Source organism: Coffea arabica, chromosome 4c (assembly GCF_036785885.1).
Source record: "Coffea arabica cultivar ET-39 chromosome 4c, Coffea Arabica ET-39 HiFi, whole genome shotgun sequence".
Lineage (NCBI taxonomy): Eukaryota > Viridiplantae > Streptophyta > Magnoliopsida > Gentianales > Rubiaceae > Coffea > Coffea arabica.
The window spans coordinates 48,871,921-48,891,882 of NC_092316.1; the positions used below are offsets into that span (position 1 = coordinate 48,871,921).

Below are 19,962 nucleotides of genomic sequence, written 5' to 3' on the forward strand. Positions count from 1 at the left end.
AGCCTAATTGAAGAGAATTAACATGTTATGGATCATTGGGCTTTTACCCATATTGAATCCTATTTGGATTATATTATATGTTTAAAAATTATCTCTAATTTTAAAATAACTTTAAAAATAACTAATCTTATCTTAATGATAATGCTTTAACAAACAACTAATCTTATCTTAATGATTCTGCTTTCTATCAAATTATTACATATAGAACTATAGTAAAACCTTTTTCAAATCACAATTATTGAAATCTTACATATCTCAAATTACTTTCTTAATCACAATTATTGAAATCTTACATATCCCAAATTACTTCCTTTCACCACCGTACCGTTGATTAGTATTCAAATTGTTCATCATTGCTTCCCTTAATTTTAAATTAACTTAGTGTAAAAAAGAGAATTAATTGTTACACTAATTGATTTAACAATATTGTTGGAAACTGAATATTTATTGATGAAGAAAAATGAATTGTTGAATTTTTTTACTTAATTAAATATGAATATATAGTTCTAGGTTTATGCTCGTTATAAAAATTTAAATTATCTAAAAAAAAGAAATTTGTATATATTAAAAATATCTACCAAGTTTGTAATATCATAATATTAAAATATGGTACAAATTTTAATATCATAATATTAAAAATATCTACCAAGAAATTTGTATCTAAAAGAAATTTGTAAAAAAAGAAATATCTACCAAGTTTTTGATATGAGGTACATTATTTGGTATATATTATGATATTATAGTGAAAGTATGTAAATAAATTTTTAAAAATTAGAAAATAATTGAACATTTAGAATACATTAATTTTTTAAAGTTAATATAAATGAACAATGTAGGGTTGTTGTTAATTTTTGTATTTAAATTATTGATATTTGTATAAAGTCACAATAAATAAAAAAAAGACTGTACTAAAGCACAGACAAAATTGGAGTTTCTTATTGATGTTGTACTTGAAGTTTTTATATCTTTTTCCAAAAACTTGGTCAAATTTTGAGAAAAAACTCAATTTAGCTTTCGTATCTTGGATTAGTATCGATTTCCTCCATTTTTAGGACCCAAAATTATGGAACTGAGGAGAAAGATTCAACATGATGCGTTTTACTTTTAACACATCATGCGTTTAGCACTACTTTTGAATATTTGAGGATCAAAGTTTATTTAGTAAGAAAATAGGATGCAGACGATATCAAAATTAAAGAAATGATAGACTAAACTTGGAAAATTTCCCAATTACTTTTTGAATACTAAAATGTTCAAAACATAAAAGCATGAAAAATTCAAACCCCAAAAAAAAAGAAAGAAACAAAATAAGGGATTTGATTAAATCAGTGTATTTATCTTTAATGCTGGAAGTAAAATTGGACTTCAAGAGTAGAATTCCTATTTCCTAAAGGCAAGAGATATTAATAAAAATTTTTGAAATGATCCCTTGCTATTAGTTACTTCTTTTTCGTGTTCTTATATTAGTTCAATTGTCCCCCTCTTTCTTGCTACGACCAATTTCCTATACTACTACTTCTTCTCCTTTGCTCTTGCTATTTGCACTCTATGAACCTCCAAAATGTCAAGGGTATTCTTTTTCATCAATGTCTCCAATGAAGGTTGAAAGCTGATAAATTAAAGAATATTTCATGGGGGCAAATTGAGAGTACCCTACAAATACAAGGGGCTTATTATCTAATTACATTCACATCAATTCGTACTGATGTAATCCATTCTCCAATCTTTCCAATTTTTTTGTTTTTTGTTTTTTGGTCACTCGACAACATCTATTTCTTCGTCTACTCCTAATCCAATTCCATTCTCGAAGCAGACAAACAAAAATGAGCAACTCTGAAGTGCGCACGTATGTACTCTGTGCATTAAATGATGTACCGTGTGCATGTGAAGTGAAGTACACTTCTCCTCAACTGAAAATGATGTTTCTTGTGCATTGTCCATAACCTCTCTAGCCTCCTAACACTTTTCCGCTAGACTCTGTTCCTTCTTGTCCACATATATATTTTTTATTAATTATTTATATTTTTAGCAAAGAGAGATGAAATTTAAAAAGTGAAAAGCAGGAAGAGGGATTTAAATCTAAAACGTCTAATTATTAGGATTTCAACCTTATCCACGTACCTATTGCCATATGAAAAGTGTTAACCTCTAGTCTTCTTTGAGTATTGTTGGACTTGCCATTTAATTACATGATTTTCGAAATTGAAGTTGAGTTTTCGGTTCTATACACTTTTTCGTATGTAAAATCTAAAAACGTTAAATGGTATATGTTCATACATTCTCTTCCTAAATGCGTACAATGAACTTTTGGTAGTTAATTGGCTAGTCTTACTTGATTATTTCTGAATTGAACTTTGAGATATGACTGTTGGTTAAGGTTTGATTTGATATTAAAGAATGGTCAAGTTTGGTTTGGTTTCATATTAGCAAAAGAGTTCAATTTTAATCGTCTTTAAGTATCTTTGGCATGCTATTTTTTAGTTAATCTACAAGATTTTTCTTGTTAATTGCTTTAGCTATGCATACTATTCAATTAATTATTCCAATTTTTCCAAAAACTATAGTTAAGTATTTGGTTCTAGATCATATGGCAGTTAATTGGGTATGTTGCTTGTATACTTCCAAACTGAACTTTGAGTTATGACTATTGTCCAAAATTTCTCTCGATATTTGAGAATAGTCAGTTACGCCACAAGGATAGTGAGAATGAGAAGATGGAGAAATCATTCAATACATATTATTACTAATGTGACTACCGTGCTACGCATGTGCTGATATTATTAAAAAATAAAAATAAAAGGGTAAATTAAAAAAGGTTAAAAATTGTACCAACACAATTAAAATATAATATCTGTCTAACAATAGTTTGAAATATGATAGAATGTTTATATTATTCAAAATTTACTTTTTTTCAGAAGATAGATCTTGAAAAAATAATAAAAATTTATATTAGAAAATGAATGATATATGAATAAAAATGAATGTAATTAAATGTTGTTAAAATGAAATATTTACAAATATTATGCATTCGATTTGATAATCTTGTATGAAGGTGAGAACACTCTTCACACCAATCAACTTTTAGTACGAAAGCCAAAATTGGTGATTTAATTAATTCTGTTAAATTTTGTGGAATGCATATTACAAATGAAAATGCACGATCTTTGCATGAATTGATTCGTTGGTTGAACAACCTATCACTATTGTCCTGAGAATTAAGTACGTGCGAAATTCAAAATTCATGTATTTTTTTTACATAGTTTATAAATAGCATTATAAAAAATAAACATATATCAAGAAATTCTACCTTTTTTTGTAATTCTCTGAAATAAGAAGCATCACAACTAAATACGAATCGTGCATGTCTGTCCTGTAGATTAAGATACATGTTACCACTGGAATCTCTGATTTGTATGTTAACATTGTACCTGTTTGACAAATAAAATGTTATATACAATACAGAAAAATTTGTTGAAATTAAAGTTACATGAAATTAATTTCCTAACAACAGTATCGACCACGTCATTACAATGCATACACACAGTTTTTGAAAAATGACCTTCACATAGTTGTCCATAATTTTTGCATAACTTATATAACATGTTTTCTATGTTAATGCTCTGAATGTAAGCAAGTATTCGAAAATATTTAACCTAGTAAGAATGAAAGAAAGTATAGGTTATGATTATAAATTTAAAAAATTTGTGTAGTAATTAAATTAAATAGAGTAAGTTTACCGTATGCATGATTGTATATTCGGATATCCATATTCTCTTTGAATTTGCTATCAACAATGCTTGTGATGTTGTAAAATTACTTGACCTCAACCACGTAACTAACTTTCGAGCACATGTATCTTTTTCAAACCTACAAGTTTTCAAAACACATATTGATAAGAGTATGAAACAACATTAAAAATTTGATTTAGTGTTATTGATGGAACTCACCAACTGCGCAGGTATCGAGCAAATTCTAAATTGTAATTGATATACAATTTGCTAACTCCAATTGTACAAAGTGATGGTTCTGCATAGTATGGTTATATTTGCTAAAAAACTATTCAAATTATATAGAATATAAGTAAAAGCATTTGATTTACCTCTGAAATTTTGTACTCAAATACCACATGATAGTAAAATATTATTTTTTGTAGCAGACTGATATTATAGGATTTGTAGTATATTCAATAACTTAATATTCAAATCACTGATGAGGCAATATTTGCCTAAATAAACTTTACAGTGTCCTAACTCCTTGCAAAAGAAAAAAGCGCTAAATAGTCCTAATTGGCATTGCAAGTTACGGCAACGTGCCAGTGGCATCTAGGCCTAATTTTTTTGGGCCAAAATCTAGTCCTAATTGGTTCTGTTGTTTCTTGATCATGTCGTATGCTTCCGAATTAAAATTGTATTAAAGTAGCATGTGAATAAGCATTTGTCTTTAATTAAGGAGTAAAAAAGATTTAAAATATAAACAACAAACTGTAAACGGTTTATGAAGTAGATTATGGAAAAGTTTTAAATTTTAAATTTGATTGGTGATAGGGTTGGTTATAACCCACTACTTTTTATGTATTAAAATAAATACAAAAATCTATAACTCACTACTTGTTCCATTCTTGGAATTTTTTTTTAGGGTTAAATATAATAAGCCTCTTAACTTTACATTTAGCTGTACTTTGCCCTCTCAACTTTACATTTAGTTGTACATTTGTGATTTTTTTGAAACGTGATTGTAATTGGCAAAACTCATTTGTAGGGTTGATTATAGGGTTAGTGTGGTGACAAATATTTCTTAATTATAAAAATGTAACATTGTATTAAAATAGCATAGGAATGAGCATTTGTCTTTAATTAAGGAGTAAAAAGGATTTAAAATATAAATAACAAACTATAAATGGTAACATGAAGTAGATAGTGGGAATGTTTTAAATTTTAAATTTGACTGGTGATAGGGTTGGTTATAACCCACTACTTTTTATGTATTAAAATAAATATAAAAATCTAGAAAAAAGAATGAGAAATTTGGAAACCATTGAGAGGGTCTCTGCTAAAAACCCCATCTGTAATACATATAGACTAGTGGGAATACCCGTGTTACGCACGGTGCTGACATTATTGAAAAAAATAAAAATAAAATGATGAACAAATACATTTGTCCTATATTTCGGGGCACTTTCACTATAAATAAAATGTAGTAAGCCCTATATTTGTACTTATTTGTTTGAGAGTACATGACATTAGGTTTTAGGCTTCCTGTTTAATTAGGAAAAGATAATATAGTAAGTTGATTAGAACGGGCATTATGCATGCCAAAAACAAATGTACCGTAAGATGCTTTAGGTCCCATTTTTGGCTTACGGTGTTTTTACTAAAGAAGGACAAAGCCAATCTAATGTGTTTGGTGAATAACATTTATTGAATTTATTAGGAGTAGAGTTTTTAGCCAATGAAACATTTATAGAATAAACTCAAGATTAGTGTTTTTAGAGCAATTTTTGTGTTACAATAAATAAAAATTGAAATTTATAAATTATCAAATAAAAAATACTCATATAAGTGTACACCCACACAATATGATAAATAATTAATAAATACTGTGATGAAATTTGTATTAATTAAATACTTTTTAATAAAGTACAGCATCCTTAAACGGTCCTTAGCATGCAAGTAGTTGATAGGTGTTTGGCCTATCTACCGGGCTTCCGCATGCACACTCTTCCAGCACATGATTCCATTTCAATTTCCACTATTTGGTCCCTATTCTTTTTTTCGTTATCTATATGTGCAGACTTTTTGAGAAGCAGCACAAGGTCCTTTGAACTTCCGCTTCAAGTTTAAATCTAATTCCACTTAGCTTGAGATGGCGGTGCTGAATATATTGTGCTCATTCATTTTTCAAATGGTACTAATTGGTTATGCTAATCTATTGAAGATCCTTGTTGGCTGAAATCATTCAGCTGCAAAACTTGATGGACTTTTGTGCATTGTTGATCGTAACATCAAAAGTTGTTAATCGCCTTTCAGGTCAGTTTCACACGTAAATATTCTTCTATGAGTGGCATGGAAAACTCTAGTTTTACTTCCCTCTCAGGTTGCTTGGTTTTATTAAAATGCATTTTCATGATGTCAATCATTCAGTAGGTTTTGAAAGGAATTAAGGTTTTGCGTGGGAATTATTATGGATCTTGCTATTGCTTTTCCAAAAAATTTTACTTTATATCGCTTGTTTGGCAAAAAAAAGTTATGCATTCATTTAGTTAAAAAGCTGTCTTTCTCTGACAGTATTTAAGTTAGTGAACCTATCGGTGTTCATCTGCTTGTCAAATCATACTCTGATTCCGAACTTCAACATGATCAAGAGTAGTCGTGATTAATGTTGTGAAAACTTTGGAATTACCTCCTGTTATACTCGAAAGCAATTTTAGACTCACTAACATTGGAGCATTTTCTGTCCTATCTGCACTTATTGTATCTAGACAAAGGAAATCCTCTCAATTTGGAAAACCTGAGTCACGAACAGATGGCGAACAATTCTGCTGCTCAAATGGTGAACAATTTTTTTCTAAACCACAATTATTGGTAAAGCTTTAAAATCAAAATTCCGCCTTTGTTATAGAATTAAGGGAGAAGATCTTGTTTGCATTAAGGACATCTTTTCAGAGAGCCAAAAAGGCATGAAATATTGTGCACAGAAAAGAAAGAATGAAACAAAAACCAAAACATAGCCTAACAAACAATAAAGTGTTGAAATATGAGTCAGGATTATTTTCGTTATGCATTTAGTTTCCTGATCTCTGGTATTCGATATAATTATGACCCTTGGGTTTTTTTTCAATGTATTTATCGTTAGGTCTTTGGCATTACTGCTGAACATAATCCAAGCTTAGAACGACACGTTTTTCCTAATCCAGTGGATGCAAGTGGCTACATGGTGATGTTGTGGTATAAGAATGGGTCTTTAACACGTGAAGGTACTAAGATGATATTGAACTCAGTGGAGCACATTTCAGATATTTAATATCATGATGATAACTTTTGTAGATATTCGAAATCGTTGTGCTGAGAAATCTTGGGAAGTTTTCAATAAACTTCTGCAGCAAACACCACCCAGAAAATAAAGAAAGTAAAACATGACAAAAAGAAAGTAAAACATGAAGGTTGACAAAAACATGAAGGAGAAAAAATAAAGAAAGTAAAAGACCAAATCACCTTAAAGGAAAAGCAAAACATGACAAAAAGGAGGGGTAGAGGGGACCGACTCGGAAAATTAAGTTGGCAAGAATATACTTCCAGTTCTCTGCAAGAAGGTTGATTTCCGTTGAAGTCTCTGCACATAATCTCTTCCATAACTGCTAAAAAAAAAAAGCAAAATCAATAGAGAACCAAAAACAAAGAAGAAAGTGAGAGAGAGAGTGGGGGAATTCACTCGATTAGTAAAAAGGTTGAAAAAAATTATAGACATATTATAGTATTGGAAATAATCGAAAATAAAAAAAAAAATTTACAGTATTGGGAATAATATTTGAAATGCCAAAATTACAATGAAAATGCCAAAATTACAATGGAAATGCCAATATTTAAAGAATACACAGTATCAGAATTTTTAATTTGATGTGAATGACGTTTTAATCGGTATAGCCTGAATTTTGTCCTTTGAATTTGATTTGAAATTTCTCTTTCGTCAGCACAAAATTGTTGAAGCTTTTCCAACTGGTATGTGGAATCCTTGCGGTGTACGTTTCGTTTTTTAAGCAAATGTTTCCTCATTTGCAAGCGAGTTTGAAATTTAGTTGTTGTTGAAATGCTTGTAGGCGGGCATATTCCATGATGAAACTAAGTTAAAGACTAAGATTGACACCACAAGAAAGATGAAAGAGATAACAGGTTCTTGTTTTGGTTAACCAAAAAATACGAATGAGCATGCAAGAAAATTGAATGAGAATTCTATGTTTGGAGGAGTTTTAATTGGGGTGCAATTCTTAAATTGCAGTGGACTCTTAATTGGAGTGGGAAACGTGGGAGGAAATGTGGAGGGAAATGTGGGATGATGATTAGAGGATTTGTAGGAGTGGTTGTAGGATGAGTTAAGAGATAGTGGGAATATTTTAAATTTCAATTTGATTGGTAATAGGGTTGGTTACCCACTACTTTTTATGTATTAAAATAAATACAAAATTCTAGAAAAAAGAATGAGAAATTTAGATGCCGTTGAGAGGATTTCTGCTAAAAACCCTTTCCTGAATACATATAGATATTGATATAGATGTTCTATGAACTCGATTATTGTTGTTGTTCCGTTGGCATAATCTAGAGATTGGAAAAAAACTTGTTGATACAAGATATTAGTTTAAATATTTTACATTGAATTGTAATTAGATATCTAGCCTTGATAATTAATTGAAAGAACATAAAAAATTTAACAAGCAAGACAAAACTATAAAATACACTCGTAAAATAATTAATCTTGTACATGCTGACAAGATATATATTATCAAATCTAGATTCATGACAACTAGTTTTAATTTAAATTTGAAATTCAAGTTTTACGTACTTAACATTCATCCAAATCTAATAATGTATATCATCTATAAAAAAGATTAATTCAAATAGGATAATAATTGTCTATGCATATAGGTTTGCCCCAACCAAAAACCCTCGTGCCATCATTGGTCCAAAATGATGTCAAAATTGATTTCTTTTTAAATCTCATGCCCCTCAGATAAAATAACCAAATTGTTATAATATTGAGCCATACATGGGTATGATATTCTAATGTGAATCCTCCGTGAATTCTCTCGTCCAAATGGCAGAGGGAAAGAGGAAGAAGATTAGAACCTAAGTCCTGTAATCTTTGGGACATCAACCATAACCACTAATTTGAATGTAGCATATGGTATATCTCTAGGGATTGATATCTAGCAAACAAAAAGTAGTGTGTTATTTCTGGGCGAACATCCGCCATGTTCCGTGCTCAAAGGGTTTGTTAAATGCAAGTGTGCTACCTTTCGCTTTATCAGCACCCCATAATTAATTTCCTTCCCAAAACAAACCTACACACTCAACACACACTCCGTCTTTGGCAATATTTCTTGAGATTTTGTTTTGATTTAACCAAACTATATATACTTCTGTATCATCATCAAGCATTGCATTTCTTCACAACCCTTTTTGTTAATTTTGCATGAGAATTGCAGAAAACCATGATCAGGAGGTTTAAGGGCAACTCCACTACTGATCAAACCAATCCTGTGGAGTCTCAAAACGACATTGTTTTTTGGGATGGTTTAGAAGCAAAATGCATATGCAGTCCAATTAAAATGCTGAGAATTTTCGTATTTTGCTTAGTGGGATTCTGTGTTTTCTTTACAGTATCCTCAGTTTTGAAGGATTCTTCTTCTGATGGCATCTGGACTCTTGCTTATGCTAGGCTTCCTGATGTTAAACCACCCCAAAAAGGTACTTCACTTCGATATCTTTATTCTTCTTGTTATTCTGAATGAATAGTTTATTTCTTGTACTTATCTGGTACTTAAAGAAGTTACTAATAAACTAATCTTTTTTCTTGATTATTCTAATTCAAGATAATATATGAATTTAATGGCTTTTTAAATGAAGTGAACAGTTGATCAATCTTGTGTAGCTCTTCAGATGGAGAATAGGTTTCAGGTGCGGTGGGGGTTGATCCAGATAGATTGTTGTACGACATGGATGTACTTTTCCTTCCCTACCTTCCCAATTTGACTGTGAAATGAAGCCAGGAAAGACGAAAAGGGGGACAGGAAAAGAGGTTGGCTTTGTAGAATGTGTTGTTGGAATTTAGGGATGTCCTGTGCTTCTTTCAATTTCATATGTTTAGGTTGGTGGGTGAGTTCCAGTTATTTATCCTGTTGTGACTTGAACGTGACTACAATCTAAGAAAAGTTTTCAACTGTAGAGAAAAGCCACTTTAAAAACAAAGGCAAGCTTTCTTGCACTTGCTATCAAATAGCTAAGGTTGATAGGGCTTATGATTGAAGATTAGCATGTCATTCACCTAGTCTGCAGCATGTTTTAGATACTATAATTTATTTAAATATAGATGTCCATTTATTTATATATTTTCTCTAAATTTAAAAATCACTTGGTGAGGTATACTACTATTAGTTCCTTAAGAAGCTTATTGAATTGACCATCTTATGGAAAATTATCAGTGGCATTATGTATCTACCATCCTAGTTTTTGTTACTTCAATTTTTGGTTATTGCTGTGTTAGAAGTTCCATAAGCCTTTTAGAGGGATGGATTTGCTTGAGTCACAGAACCTGGATTTCCTGTTTAGGTGATGTGATGTTCATTACACAGACTGGCGCTTAACATGCATTTTTAACAGTGTAACATTATTTGCTAGATCATTTTGTTCTGTTTATCACGCCCCTCATTTAATTTTGGACTACTTTTTCCAACTCCTTCCCCATTTTTGTACCTCCTTGACCGATACTCAAAATTCAGTCCCCATCTTTCTTTGAAAGTAGATACTTTCTCAAAATCAACCGCCGGGGTGCGAGTGGGGGTTGGGGTGGGGATACTGAGACTGCCAAGATAACATTCTGCAAATAAATCAAGCAATGAAGGGTGAGATAACACAGCTGACCAAGATTGAAGTCTTGGCACTTTTTGGTAGCATAATTATGTTCCAAAGTTTTTTTTTTTAAATGAATCCTTTTAGACTATATATTTTCTGTACAAATACATGCATGTTAAGGGCCTAGTCTCCATGATTTTTTGGCAAGAGTTTGGGAGATCATAATAGCTGATTAGAGCCATTTGCTTAATGTTTGGTTTCTCTCATGCTTTCCGCTTGGTTTTTCGTTGAACTTTCTTGCAGCGAATTTTGCTGCAGGGGACATTATAGAACAGACCACTTTTCGGCAGCCTGTTGAAGTACCTCAAGATAAGCTTCTAGGTGGCCTTCTTCCAGCAGGATTAGATGAAAAGTCGTGCCTTAGTAGGTATCAATCAGTCTTATATCGCAAAAAAAATATACATCAGCCTTCTTCTCATCTCATCTCTAGGTTACGAAACTATGAATCACAGCATAAACGATGTGGACCATACACGGAGTCCTACAACCGAACCTTGAAATATCTTAACTCTAACCAATACAACAGTTCCACAGGCTGCAATTATGTTGTCTGGCTTTCCTTCAGTGGTTTAGGAAACAGAATACTCTCTTTGGCATCTGCTTTCCTTTATGCACTCCTCACAAATAGAGTTCTACTTGTTGATCGTGGATTAGACATTCCAGATCTTTTCTGCGAACCATTTCCAGATGTATCATGGTTACTTCCCTCTGATTTCCCACTTACTGATAAGTTCAGTAGCTTCAATCAGAAATCTCCTGAGAGTTATGGGAATATGCTGAAAAATAATGTGTTTGCCAATTCAGTTAGTTCTTCACTGCCAGCATATGTCTATCTCCATCTAGTTCATGACTATGATGAACATGACAAGCTTTTCTTCTGTGATCAAGATCAAACTGTTCTCCAGCAAGTACCTTGGCTGATTTTGAAAACAGATAATTATTTTATCCCTTCTCTTTTTCTGATCCCATCTTTTGAGCAAGAATTACATAATCTCTTTCCAGAGAAAGGGACTGTCTTGCATCATTTATGCCGGTATCTCTTAAATCCAACAAACTCTGTTTGGGGGCTGATCACTAGGTATTACAATGCTTATTTAGCCACAGCAGATGAAAAGATAGGCATACAAATAAGAGTCTTTGAAGCAGGTCCTGGTCCATATCAGTATGTGTCAGATCAGATTTTGGCTTGTGTGATCAAGGAGAATCTGCTACCACAAATCAATAAGAACCTACCTATCATCAATCCACCTGGAAAACCAAAGATTAAAGCTGTGCTAATCACATCTTTGAGTTCTGGATACTTTGAGGCACTGAGAAACATGTACTGGGAACATCCCACTATCACAGGAGAAATCATTGAACTATGTCAGCCAAGTCATGAAGTGTATCAACAAACCGAGAAGCAGATGCACAATAGGAAAGCATGGGCAGAAATGTACCAGCTGAGCTTGATGGATAAGTTGGTCACAAGCTCATGGTCAACCTTCGGTTATGTTGCTCAAAGTCTTGGAGGATTAAGACCATGGATTCTTTACAAGGTCGAGAATCAGACGGCTCCAGATCCACCTTGTCAGCGTGCTATGTCGATGGAACCTTGTTTCCATGCCCCACCTTTTTATGATTGCAAAAGAAAAATAGGGACTGACACAGGAAAAATTGTGCCTAATGTGCAACATTGTGAAGATATGAGCTGGGGTCTTAAACTTTTTGACGGATAAAGGGTTCTGATCTCATATTTATTTATTATGGTATGGAAGAATATGAAATCCCATCCTGAATTATCTCAGCCTTTGCTGTGATCATTTGGAAATTCAGATTTCTCTCATGTATACATAGCCTCTAGGTAGTTGAATACAATCAGAATTTGGAAACCATGGACCTGGCTTGGGTTTGCAATCCAGTTCCTGTAATACTGCTAAATTCTTGCAGCAGTTCTACATGGCTGATTGCGTTTGGATTGCAATTTTAAAAAAAAAAAATTGCTACGTTTTCCGTAAACATATTTTTCAATCACTTTTTTACCTCACATATATCAAATCGTTACAATAATTTTTTTACAAAAAATCCAGAAAAATGCAATCCAGACTGAGACATCACTGCTTGACAGGTTAGCAATTGTACATCACTGTATTTGTATGGCCATAAGGGGTACTCACCAGTCATTAATATCAGACAATTGAAAAGAGAATTATAATTTTTTGGGAAAAGAAGAAATTGGTAGAGTAACAGAAGAAGAAGAAGTAACTCAAAGGCCCTAAATAATTTTGGGAAATAGATATCTTACCCCCATGTTTGGTGGAGTGGTAACCTTTTCTCCTTAGTAAATTTTAATTTTGTTCTACTTTCACCTGATAGAAGTAGAAGGCTTTTGTTCATTATCCTATGGCAGAGGAACGCCTGCTTTATTTTGTAATTCAAAAATTTTCTGAATATGATCAGGTAAAATCTAATTTTCTTATGGATTGAATTTGTATCATGCTTTACAAATTCGTGGAGTTACTTAATGGTTATAGATATTAGCTTGATCACTTTAAGTTTGGGGAAGATAGTTTGATATCTAAATTGCACGATCCATAGAATTTGGTTTAGAAACGATGAGTTTTTAAAACTCTATATAGTAAAACCTCCACAAGATAATATTCAATAAATTAATAATCTATATTAACTAATAATTTTTCAAGTCCCGACTTGGGCTAACGAGCTAAATTAATAATTTCTATAAAATAATAAGATAATATTTTTTTGAAAACTCTATATAATCCTTTGGTTCCATTCATATATCATAAGTTAATAATTCACTAATATTACATATTAAATTTTCCTAAAATATGAGTTTATTATTGTTTATTTTTTCTTAAAATTTAAATCTACTGGACCTCATCAAATCAACCATGTCTGATCAAATGCATAAAACATTATGTGAGTCAGTATAGTAGAGAGGATCCCACGTACATGTGAACATCTATCAATATCATTTAGTTTTCTAAATCTTTTTGACATCTTGATAATAGAATAATGGATTGGTTTATATTTCTTAGATAGAATCGTAAGTATACTCGATAATTAATTAATACCACTTTAAATTAATAGAATTTGTATAGTTTCAAGAGCATTATTTTATAAAGGTTTTACTGTAATTTATGGTGATTATTCTAATGATTTTTTTTTTTTATCAAAGGAGCATTGCAACATTTAAGCACTAAGTTCTAAATTCCATGCCCATAACTTTCACAATCAAATCCCAAATTGTGTTGATTCTTCGCAATTAACCTTTCTCCTCTATGTTTTGTCGAGTAAATCATGCTGGACAATTTTAGCAATCTCATTAATAAAGTTCTTTGTTTTATCCAAAAAAAAGAACCCTTTCATCAATGTCGCCATTGCTGGATTGTGAAAATTTGGATATCTCCCATTGATTATATCATGTTAGTAAAGGCAGCTTTTGTATGTATCAAATACAAATTGCAAAATATAAATAGTAACATAAAATAGATTTCCAATCTAATTTAGATTCAATTACATAATTTAAAATGTTAAATGTATGACAGATTTAAATAAGGGTTTTTCTAATGGAAACTTGTTAAAATGCCTAAATAACACTTAACTTACCATTTAATAGACACATTCATAATTAACACACCCTCAGCATTTAGACATTTAAATAAGTTGATAAAGAGTTTGTTATAGAATGGATTAGGGATTTGTCTAACGGCTGCTTAATTTGTTAAAATTAATTAGAGAAGTGTACAAATATAAGAGAGAATAATAATTGTTAATATATGTATACATATGATAAGTTAGATGAAATTTAAAGCATATTAATGGGTGTCCAACGACGCCTGTTAGAAAAACCTTTAGGATTAAGATAAAGTTTTAAATCAAATCAAATGAAAAGTGTCATTTCTTTTTATGCACCTGTTATTTTGTGAAAGAAACTTCGACAACTAAATTTGGCTCGACATTGAAAGGTACAGGAGCAAAAGTGAAGAAAGAAAATTGTTTCTTGGGACCACTAAAATTGATACTTTTAACAGACTTGGCCGCTACCCGCGAAACGTGCCCATATCAACGGTAATCTCACATACTTTTCGACCCAAAACCTTCATTAGACCCCTGATAACCCCACAGATTACCCAGTCAATTTCCCTTTTCTGTTAATAATTCTTGAATTTGGACTTAAACCCAAGAATTCTCTGCCGACATTGCACATTGCATCCCTCTCCAAAGTCCAGTGGATTTCTTGATTTGCAGAAGCCAAGCATGGACTGTCTAGAGATGACAAAGTTGAGGAGCAACTTCAGTAATGATAACCAAATAAAGCCTCACGAAGGTCCTGCAAAAGACACCATTTTCAGGAGTCTAGAAGCAAGATGCTCTGAGAATCCAATCAAAGTATTTGGGATTTTCGTCGGTTGCTTCATGGGATTCTTTGTTATGTTCTCAGTATTGAAGAATCCTTCATCTTCTGAAGCCAGGCTTCTTGATTCCAGACCTTTTGGAAAAGGTACTACTTCATTTTTCCTGTTCTTGTAGTACTACTGTGGACTTTGATCGAAGTTAATTGCTGAAGTTAAAGGTAAATAATTGAAGTTAGAGCAAGTTATGGTACAGACTTTATTCAAGTTGAATTTACGAGACTGTCTAGTGCTTTTTTGGTGGTAAAGCGCAGTAGTAGACTAGTAGTACCTCAGATGGTGAATGGAAAATCTAGAGCTGAAACCATAAGAAAATGGATCCCCAAAAAGAAAAAACCAGAAAGAAGAAGAAGAAGAACAAAAACAGTCTTCATTATATTTTAGATAAGTAGTGATATGGCAATGTATTCATTCATTCGACATAGATGCTCATTGATTACTTTTACACATTATTAAATTGCCTAGCCTGTCTATACATTAGGATGAGTTGATTCAGAAGATTATGCAATCTGATTGCCTTTTGCAGGCAATATTACTTTTAAGTTATTTGCACCTGATCTGCAGTAATTTTACCATATGTCCTTCGGCTCACCACATTGTGATTTGCGAAGTATCGGTAGACTTCAGAGAAATTAATTGTTTTTTGTAACTATCTTTGCCAGGTGATGCTGTGGTTGATATTCCGAAACAGAATATAGTTAAAAGAGACAATTTTCCCGAGCCTGTTGAGAAACCACAGGATAAGCTTCTTGGTGGTCTTCTACCTGCAGGATTGGATGAAAAATCATGTTTAAGTAGGTATCAATCGGTCTTGTACCGCAAGCAACAAAGTGGCCGGCCTTCTTCCCATCTTATCTCTAGATTACGCGGATATGAAGCCTTGCATAAACGATGTGGACCATTCACAGATTCCTACAACAGAACTTTGGAATATCTCAAGTCAAGCAGCCATGGTGAAGACACCAATTCCACAGGTTGCAAGTACATTGTCTGGATTCAGCCAATCCAAGGTTTAGGAAACAGAATACTTAGTTTGGCATCTGCTTTTCTTTATGCTCTGCTAACAGATAGAGTCCTACTTGTTGATCCTGGTGGCTACATACCTGATCTTTTTTGTGAACCATTTCCTGGGGTTTCCTGGTTGCTTCCCTCTGATTTCCCAATTGCAGAAAAGTTCAATAGCTTTGACAAAAAATCTCCTGAAAGCTATGGTAATTTGCTGAAAACCAATGTTCTCCACAATTCAACTTTGTATTCACTGCCACCATTTATCTATCTCCATCTACTTCATGACTATGATAAAGGTGACATGCTTTTCTTCTGTGATCAAGATCAAGCTATTCTCAAAGAAGTACCTTGGATGATTTTGAAGTCAAATAACTATTTTATCCCATCTCTCTTTTTGATCCCATCTTTTGAGCAAGAACTGAATGATCTCTTTCCTGAGAAAGGAGCTGTATTCCATTACTTAGGCCAGTATCTCTTTCATCCAACAAACTCTGTCTGGGGGCTAATTACCAGGTATTACAACACTTACTTAGCCAAAGCAGATGAAAAGATAGGCATCCAGATAAGAGTCCTCGAAACAGAAACTGGTCCTTTTAAGTATGTTCTGGATCAAGTTTTGGCTTGTGTAATGAAGGAGAATCTACTGCCACGAGTCAATGAGAAAGAAGATCTAATGGTTCCATATGGGAGACCTAAAAAAAGTAGAGCTGTCTTGATGACATCTTTAAACTCTGGATATTTTGAGGCAATAAGAGATATGTATTGGGAACATCCAACTATCACAGGAGAAGTGATTGAAGTATACCAGCCAAGCAATGAAGAGTACCAACATACTGAGAATCAGATGCACAACATGAAAGCATGGGCTGAAATTTATCTTCTGAGCTTGACAGATAAGTTGGTCACAAGCGCATGGTCAACTTTTGGTTATGTTGCCCAAAGTCTTGGAGGTCTGAAGCCATGGATACTTTATATGCCTGAGAATCGTACAGCACCAGATCCACCGTGTCAACATGCTTTGTCAATGGAACCATGTTTCCATGCCCCTCCAACTTATGACTGCAAAGAGAAGGGAGGGATTGACACCAGTAAACTTTCCCCTCATGTCCAGCATTGTGAAGATAGGAGCTGGGGTCTTAAACTTGTTGATGGAGACAATCGTTTGTGACCATTGCATTCGTTTTTGTTCCTATACAATCAGACTTTATTTGATCTTGATCAGTCTCATTTGTCACTGTAATGACTCTAGATATTTTCACTAGATATTTTCAGCAGAAATGTATCTGCCATGCTTTCCATTTCAGGAAGTTAGTTAGCATTTCAGGTAGTTAGTTAGTCAGATATTTGCTACACGGCATGCATGCATGCATGATCATTCTGTTGAGAGGTTGGTTAGGCATAGAAAGGATCTAGAGGGAGATCCTGTATAAATAAGTCTAAGGGGGACGTGAAGAAGGCATGCAATTAGATACAACAAATTCAATTTCTTCCCTCTGCATTATCTCTATCCCCCCCTTCCCCCCCACGTTCTTCTCCCTTCCTTTTCTTTCTGTTACTTTCCTTTACATTTCTTAGCTGAAATCAGTCACTACAAGTGGTATCAGAGCTTCCGGTCCTTGGACTAGGAAGCTGAGATCGACACATCACAATGGCAGGTGGAACAAGGATGAAGACAATGGAGGAACAACTCCGCAGGCAAGACAACAGGATTCAAGGAATTCTGGAATCCATGGCAGCAGACAAGCAAAGCATGGAGGATAGGTTGGATGCAGTAAGTGTTGAGCTGAGCAATAAGCTCGATGCGTTCATGGCAGCCATTTCTCAGCAGCTCTCCAATTTGAACCCTGGAAATCAGGAGAAAGGAATATTAGGTTCTCCAGAGGTAAGTCACTCTAGGACCTCAGAAATGGTGTGATAGGTTGCAATTTTACTATTTATTTTAGGGAAAAATGCACTTTTCATCCTCAAAGTTTGGGGGGTTGACCAATTTTATCCTCAAAGTTTAACCCCAAACACATTCCATCCTCAATGTTCCGTAATTTTGACCAATTAAGGACGATTGACGGGAATTGGAGGACAGACCGTTACAACCAACGGTTTTACCCAACAAAAAATGGGTAAAACCGAATGGAGCTAACTTTAAAGGAACAAAATGCAACGGACGGAGCTCCATTGTCGTCCTTTTTCCCTCTGCCTTTCAACCCCAAAATTTTCTTGCCAATCTTTGCAGCTTTAAACATTCATCCTCAGAGCATCTGGCAGTGGAGCTCCCTGTGCTCTCATTTTTGCTTAAATGAGGAGCAAAAGTTCTGAAGTCTCCAGTGGTTCATCAACTCCATTCTGCAAGTGTGGGTTAAGAACAAAAATGAGCACCTATTGGCGCTGCGAGAATCCGAGAAGAAGATTCCTTGGTTGCTCTCTGTGGCCGGTAAGAAATATTTGTCTAAAAATGTTGGTCCTTCAATGTGTTAATTTAGCTAACTAATTTCTGAGAAATGTCATTATTGTTATGGTAGAGACCCGAGAGATGCAGGTACTTTGAATGGGTTGATGAGCCAATTTGTCCAAGAGGGAGAGTTCTAATTCCTGGTTTGCTGAAAAAGACTAACAAAATGGAAGAACAAGTTGAAATAATGTGTAAGAGGGAGAAATTTTTTATTATAATAATTATGCTTTTGGTGGTTTTGCTAGTAATGAGTTGGAGCAGTAAAGGCGACGGAAAAGTAAAGGGAGGCAAGTGGCTGCTAACACTGGAGTGATTTTGGTAAAATTGCAGAAGGAAGAACATTTTGAAGCTGGCTGTGTTTGTTGTTGGAACGGGAGTTGCATTTTCCCCTATGAAGTAATATCCAATTGCAGGGTATAGAAAGGGACTTATTTTGTTTGTACAAAGGTTCCAAATGAACTCTGCAATTTATGTAAAAGGTGGGATTTAGGAAGGGAAATGTATTTGGCAACAATGCAATTTATGAACTCTGTAATTTATTTTGTTTGTAAAGCTATGCGTTGAGTGTAAGAAAATGGTCCTTGTCAAAGTGTTGTTCATATCATAAATATAAAATGGCCATGAACTGATAAACCACAAGTACTGATAATACAAACAGATGCAAATAAACCACGCTAGAAAACAAATGCAAATAAACCAAGCTGGCAACTAAGCCGATAAACCAAGATTGTCCCACATGTACTGATAAACCAAGTTGGAATATAAATGTAAATAAATACAAACAGATGAACATGAAAACAGCTGCCATATATGTATATCATAACTTCAATACAATTAAAGTGCATTCCCAATGAAATAAAGCAAACTACATGACTGTAGTTGAACATTGGTCCATAAATGAAATAAAGCCAGCTATCACATTACAGCTTGCACTTCCATAATTACTAGGCAAGGCAAAAGTTGAAACAACAAAAGTCATTCACTAATTACAAAAGCAGCAACTTGGCTTGAACAAAAGCAGCTTGGCTTGAAGAAAATTCAGCATGTTGTTTCTCCTATCACAGTAGTTTCTCCTTTCCCTTCGATCTAGATGAACTAGGAACACTTAAATCTGCCTTGCCAACAGCAGCAACATGCATATGAACATCTCTAATCTTGAAGGGCATCTGTACTTGTTCTTTAGTTTGTGTTCTGGGTTCCTTGGTGCTATATTTCACTTGAGACCTTGACAGCCCAAACACTTCGTACATATCCTGGTCTACTTGATCTGGGGCAGAGGATGTTATGTCAATCTCAACCAGTGGCTCAGCATCCTGTTGATGTTCAATGTTTGAATTATCATTACAAACTGCAGCTGCAACTCTTCTTGTACGTCTATGTCTCTTCTGCACAAAACAGTGAGGTAGCAAAAATCAAATTGCATAAAGACAAAAAAATCAAAAGATGTAGCAGGTTTTTCTACCCTTTTATT

General features: G+C 33.6%; 2 protein-coding genes across 3 annotated transcripts; both read left to right on the top strand.

Moving 5' to 3' along the window:
* The first annotated feature begins 6,522 nt into the window (after positions 1-6,522).
* On the top strand, positions 6,523-12,340 carry LOC113739275 (galactoside 2-alpha-L-fucosyltransferase-like). The gene is made up of 4 exons (XM_027266504.1): positions 6,523-6,549; positions 6,853-6,973; positions 9,372-9,458; positions 10,866-12,340. Exons 1-4 carry the CDS (start codon positions 6,523-6,525, stop codon positions 12,338-12,340), a joined length of 1,710 nt encoding a protein of 569 aa, XP_027122305.1.
* A 2,357-nt stretch (positions 12,341-14,697) lies between these two features.
* Positions 14,698-19,080, top strand: LOC113739387 (galactoside 2-alpha-L-fucosyltransferase). 2 transcript variants are annotated; one of them, XM_072046268.1, is made up of 4 exons: positions 14,698-15,126; positions 15,700-17,927; positions 18,276-18,473; positions 18,562-19,080. In XM_072046268.1, the coding sequence occupies exons 1-2, from the start codon at positions 14,883-14,885 to the stop codon at positions 17,211-17,213; spliced, it is 1,758 nt and encodes a 585-aa protein (XP_071902369.1). In that variant the 5' UTR covers positions 14,698-14,882; the 3' UTR covers positions 17,214-17,927; positions 18,276-18,473; positions 18,562-19,080. The 2 variants fall into 2 exon arrangements, with proteins under 2 accessions (XP_071902369.1, XP_071902368.1); XM_072046267.1 differs by having other exon boundaries at positions 15,700-18,473.
* The last annotated feature ends 882 nt before the right edge of the window (positions 19,081-19,962 follow it).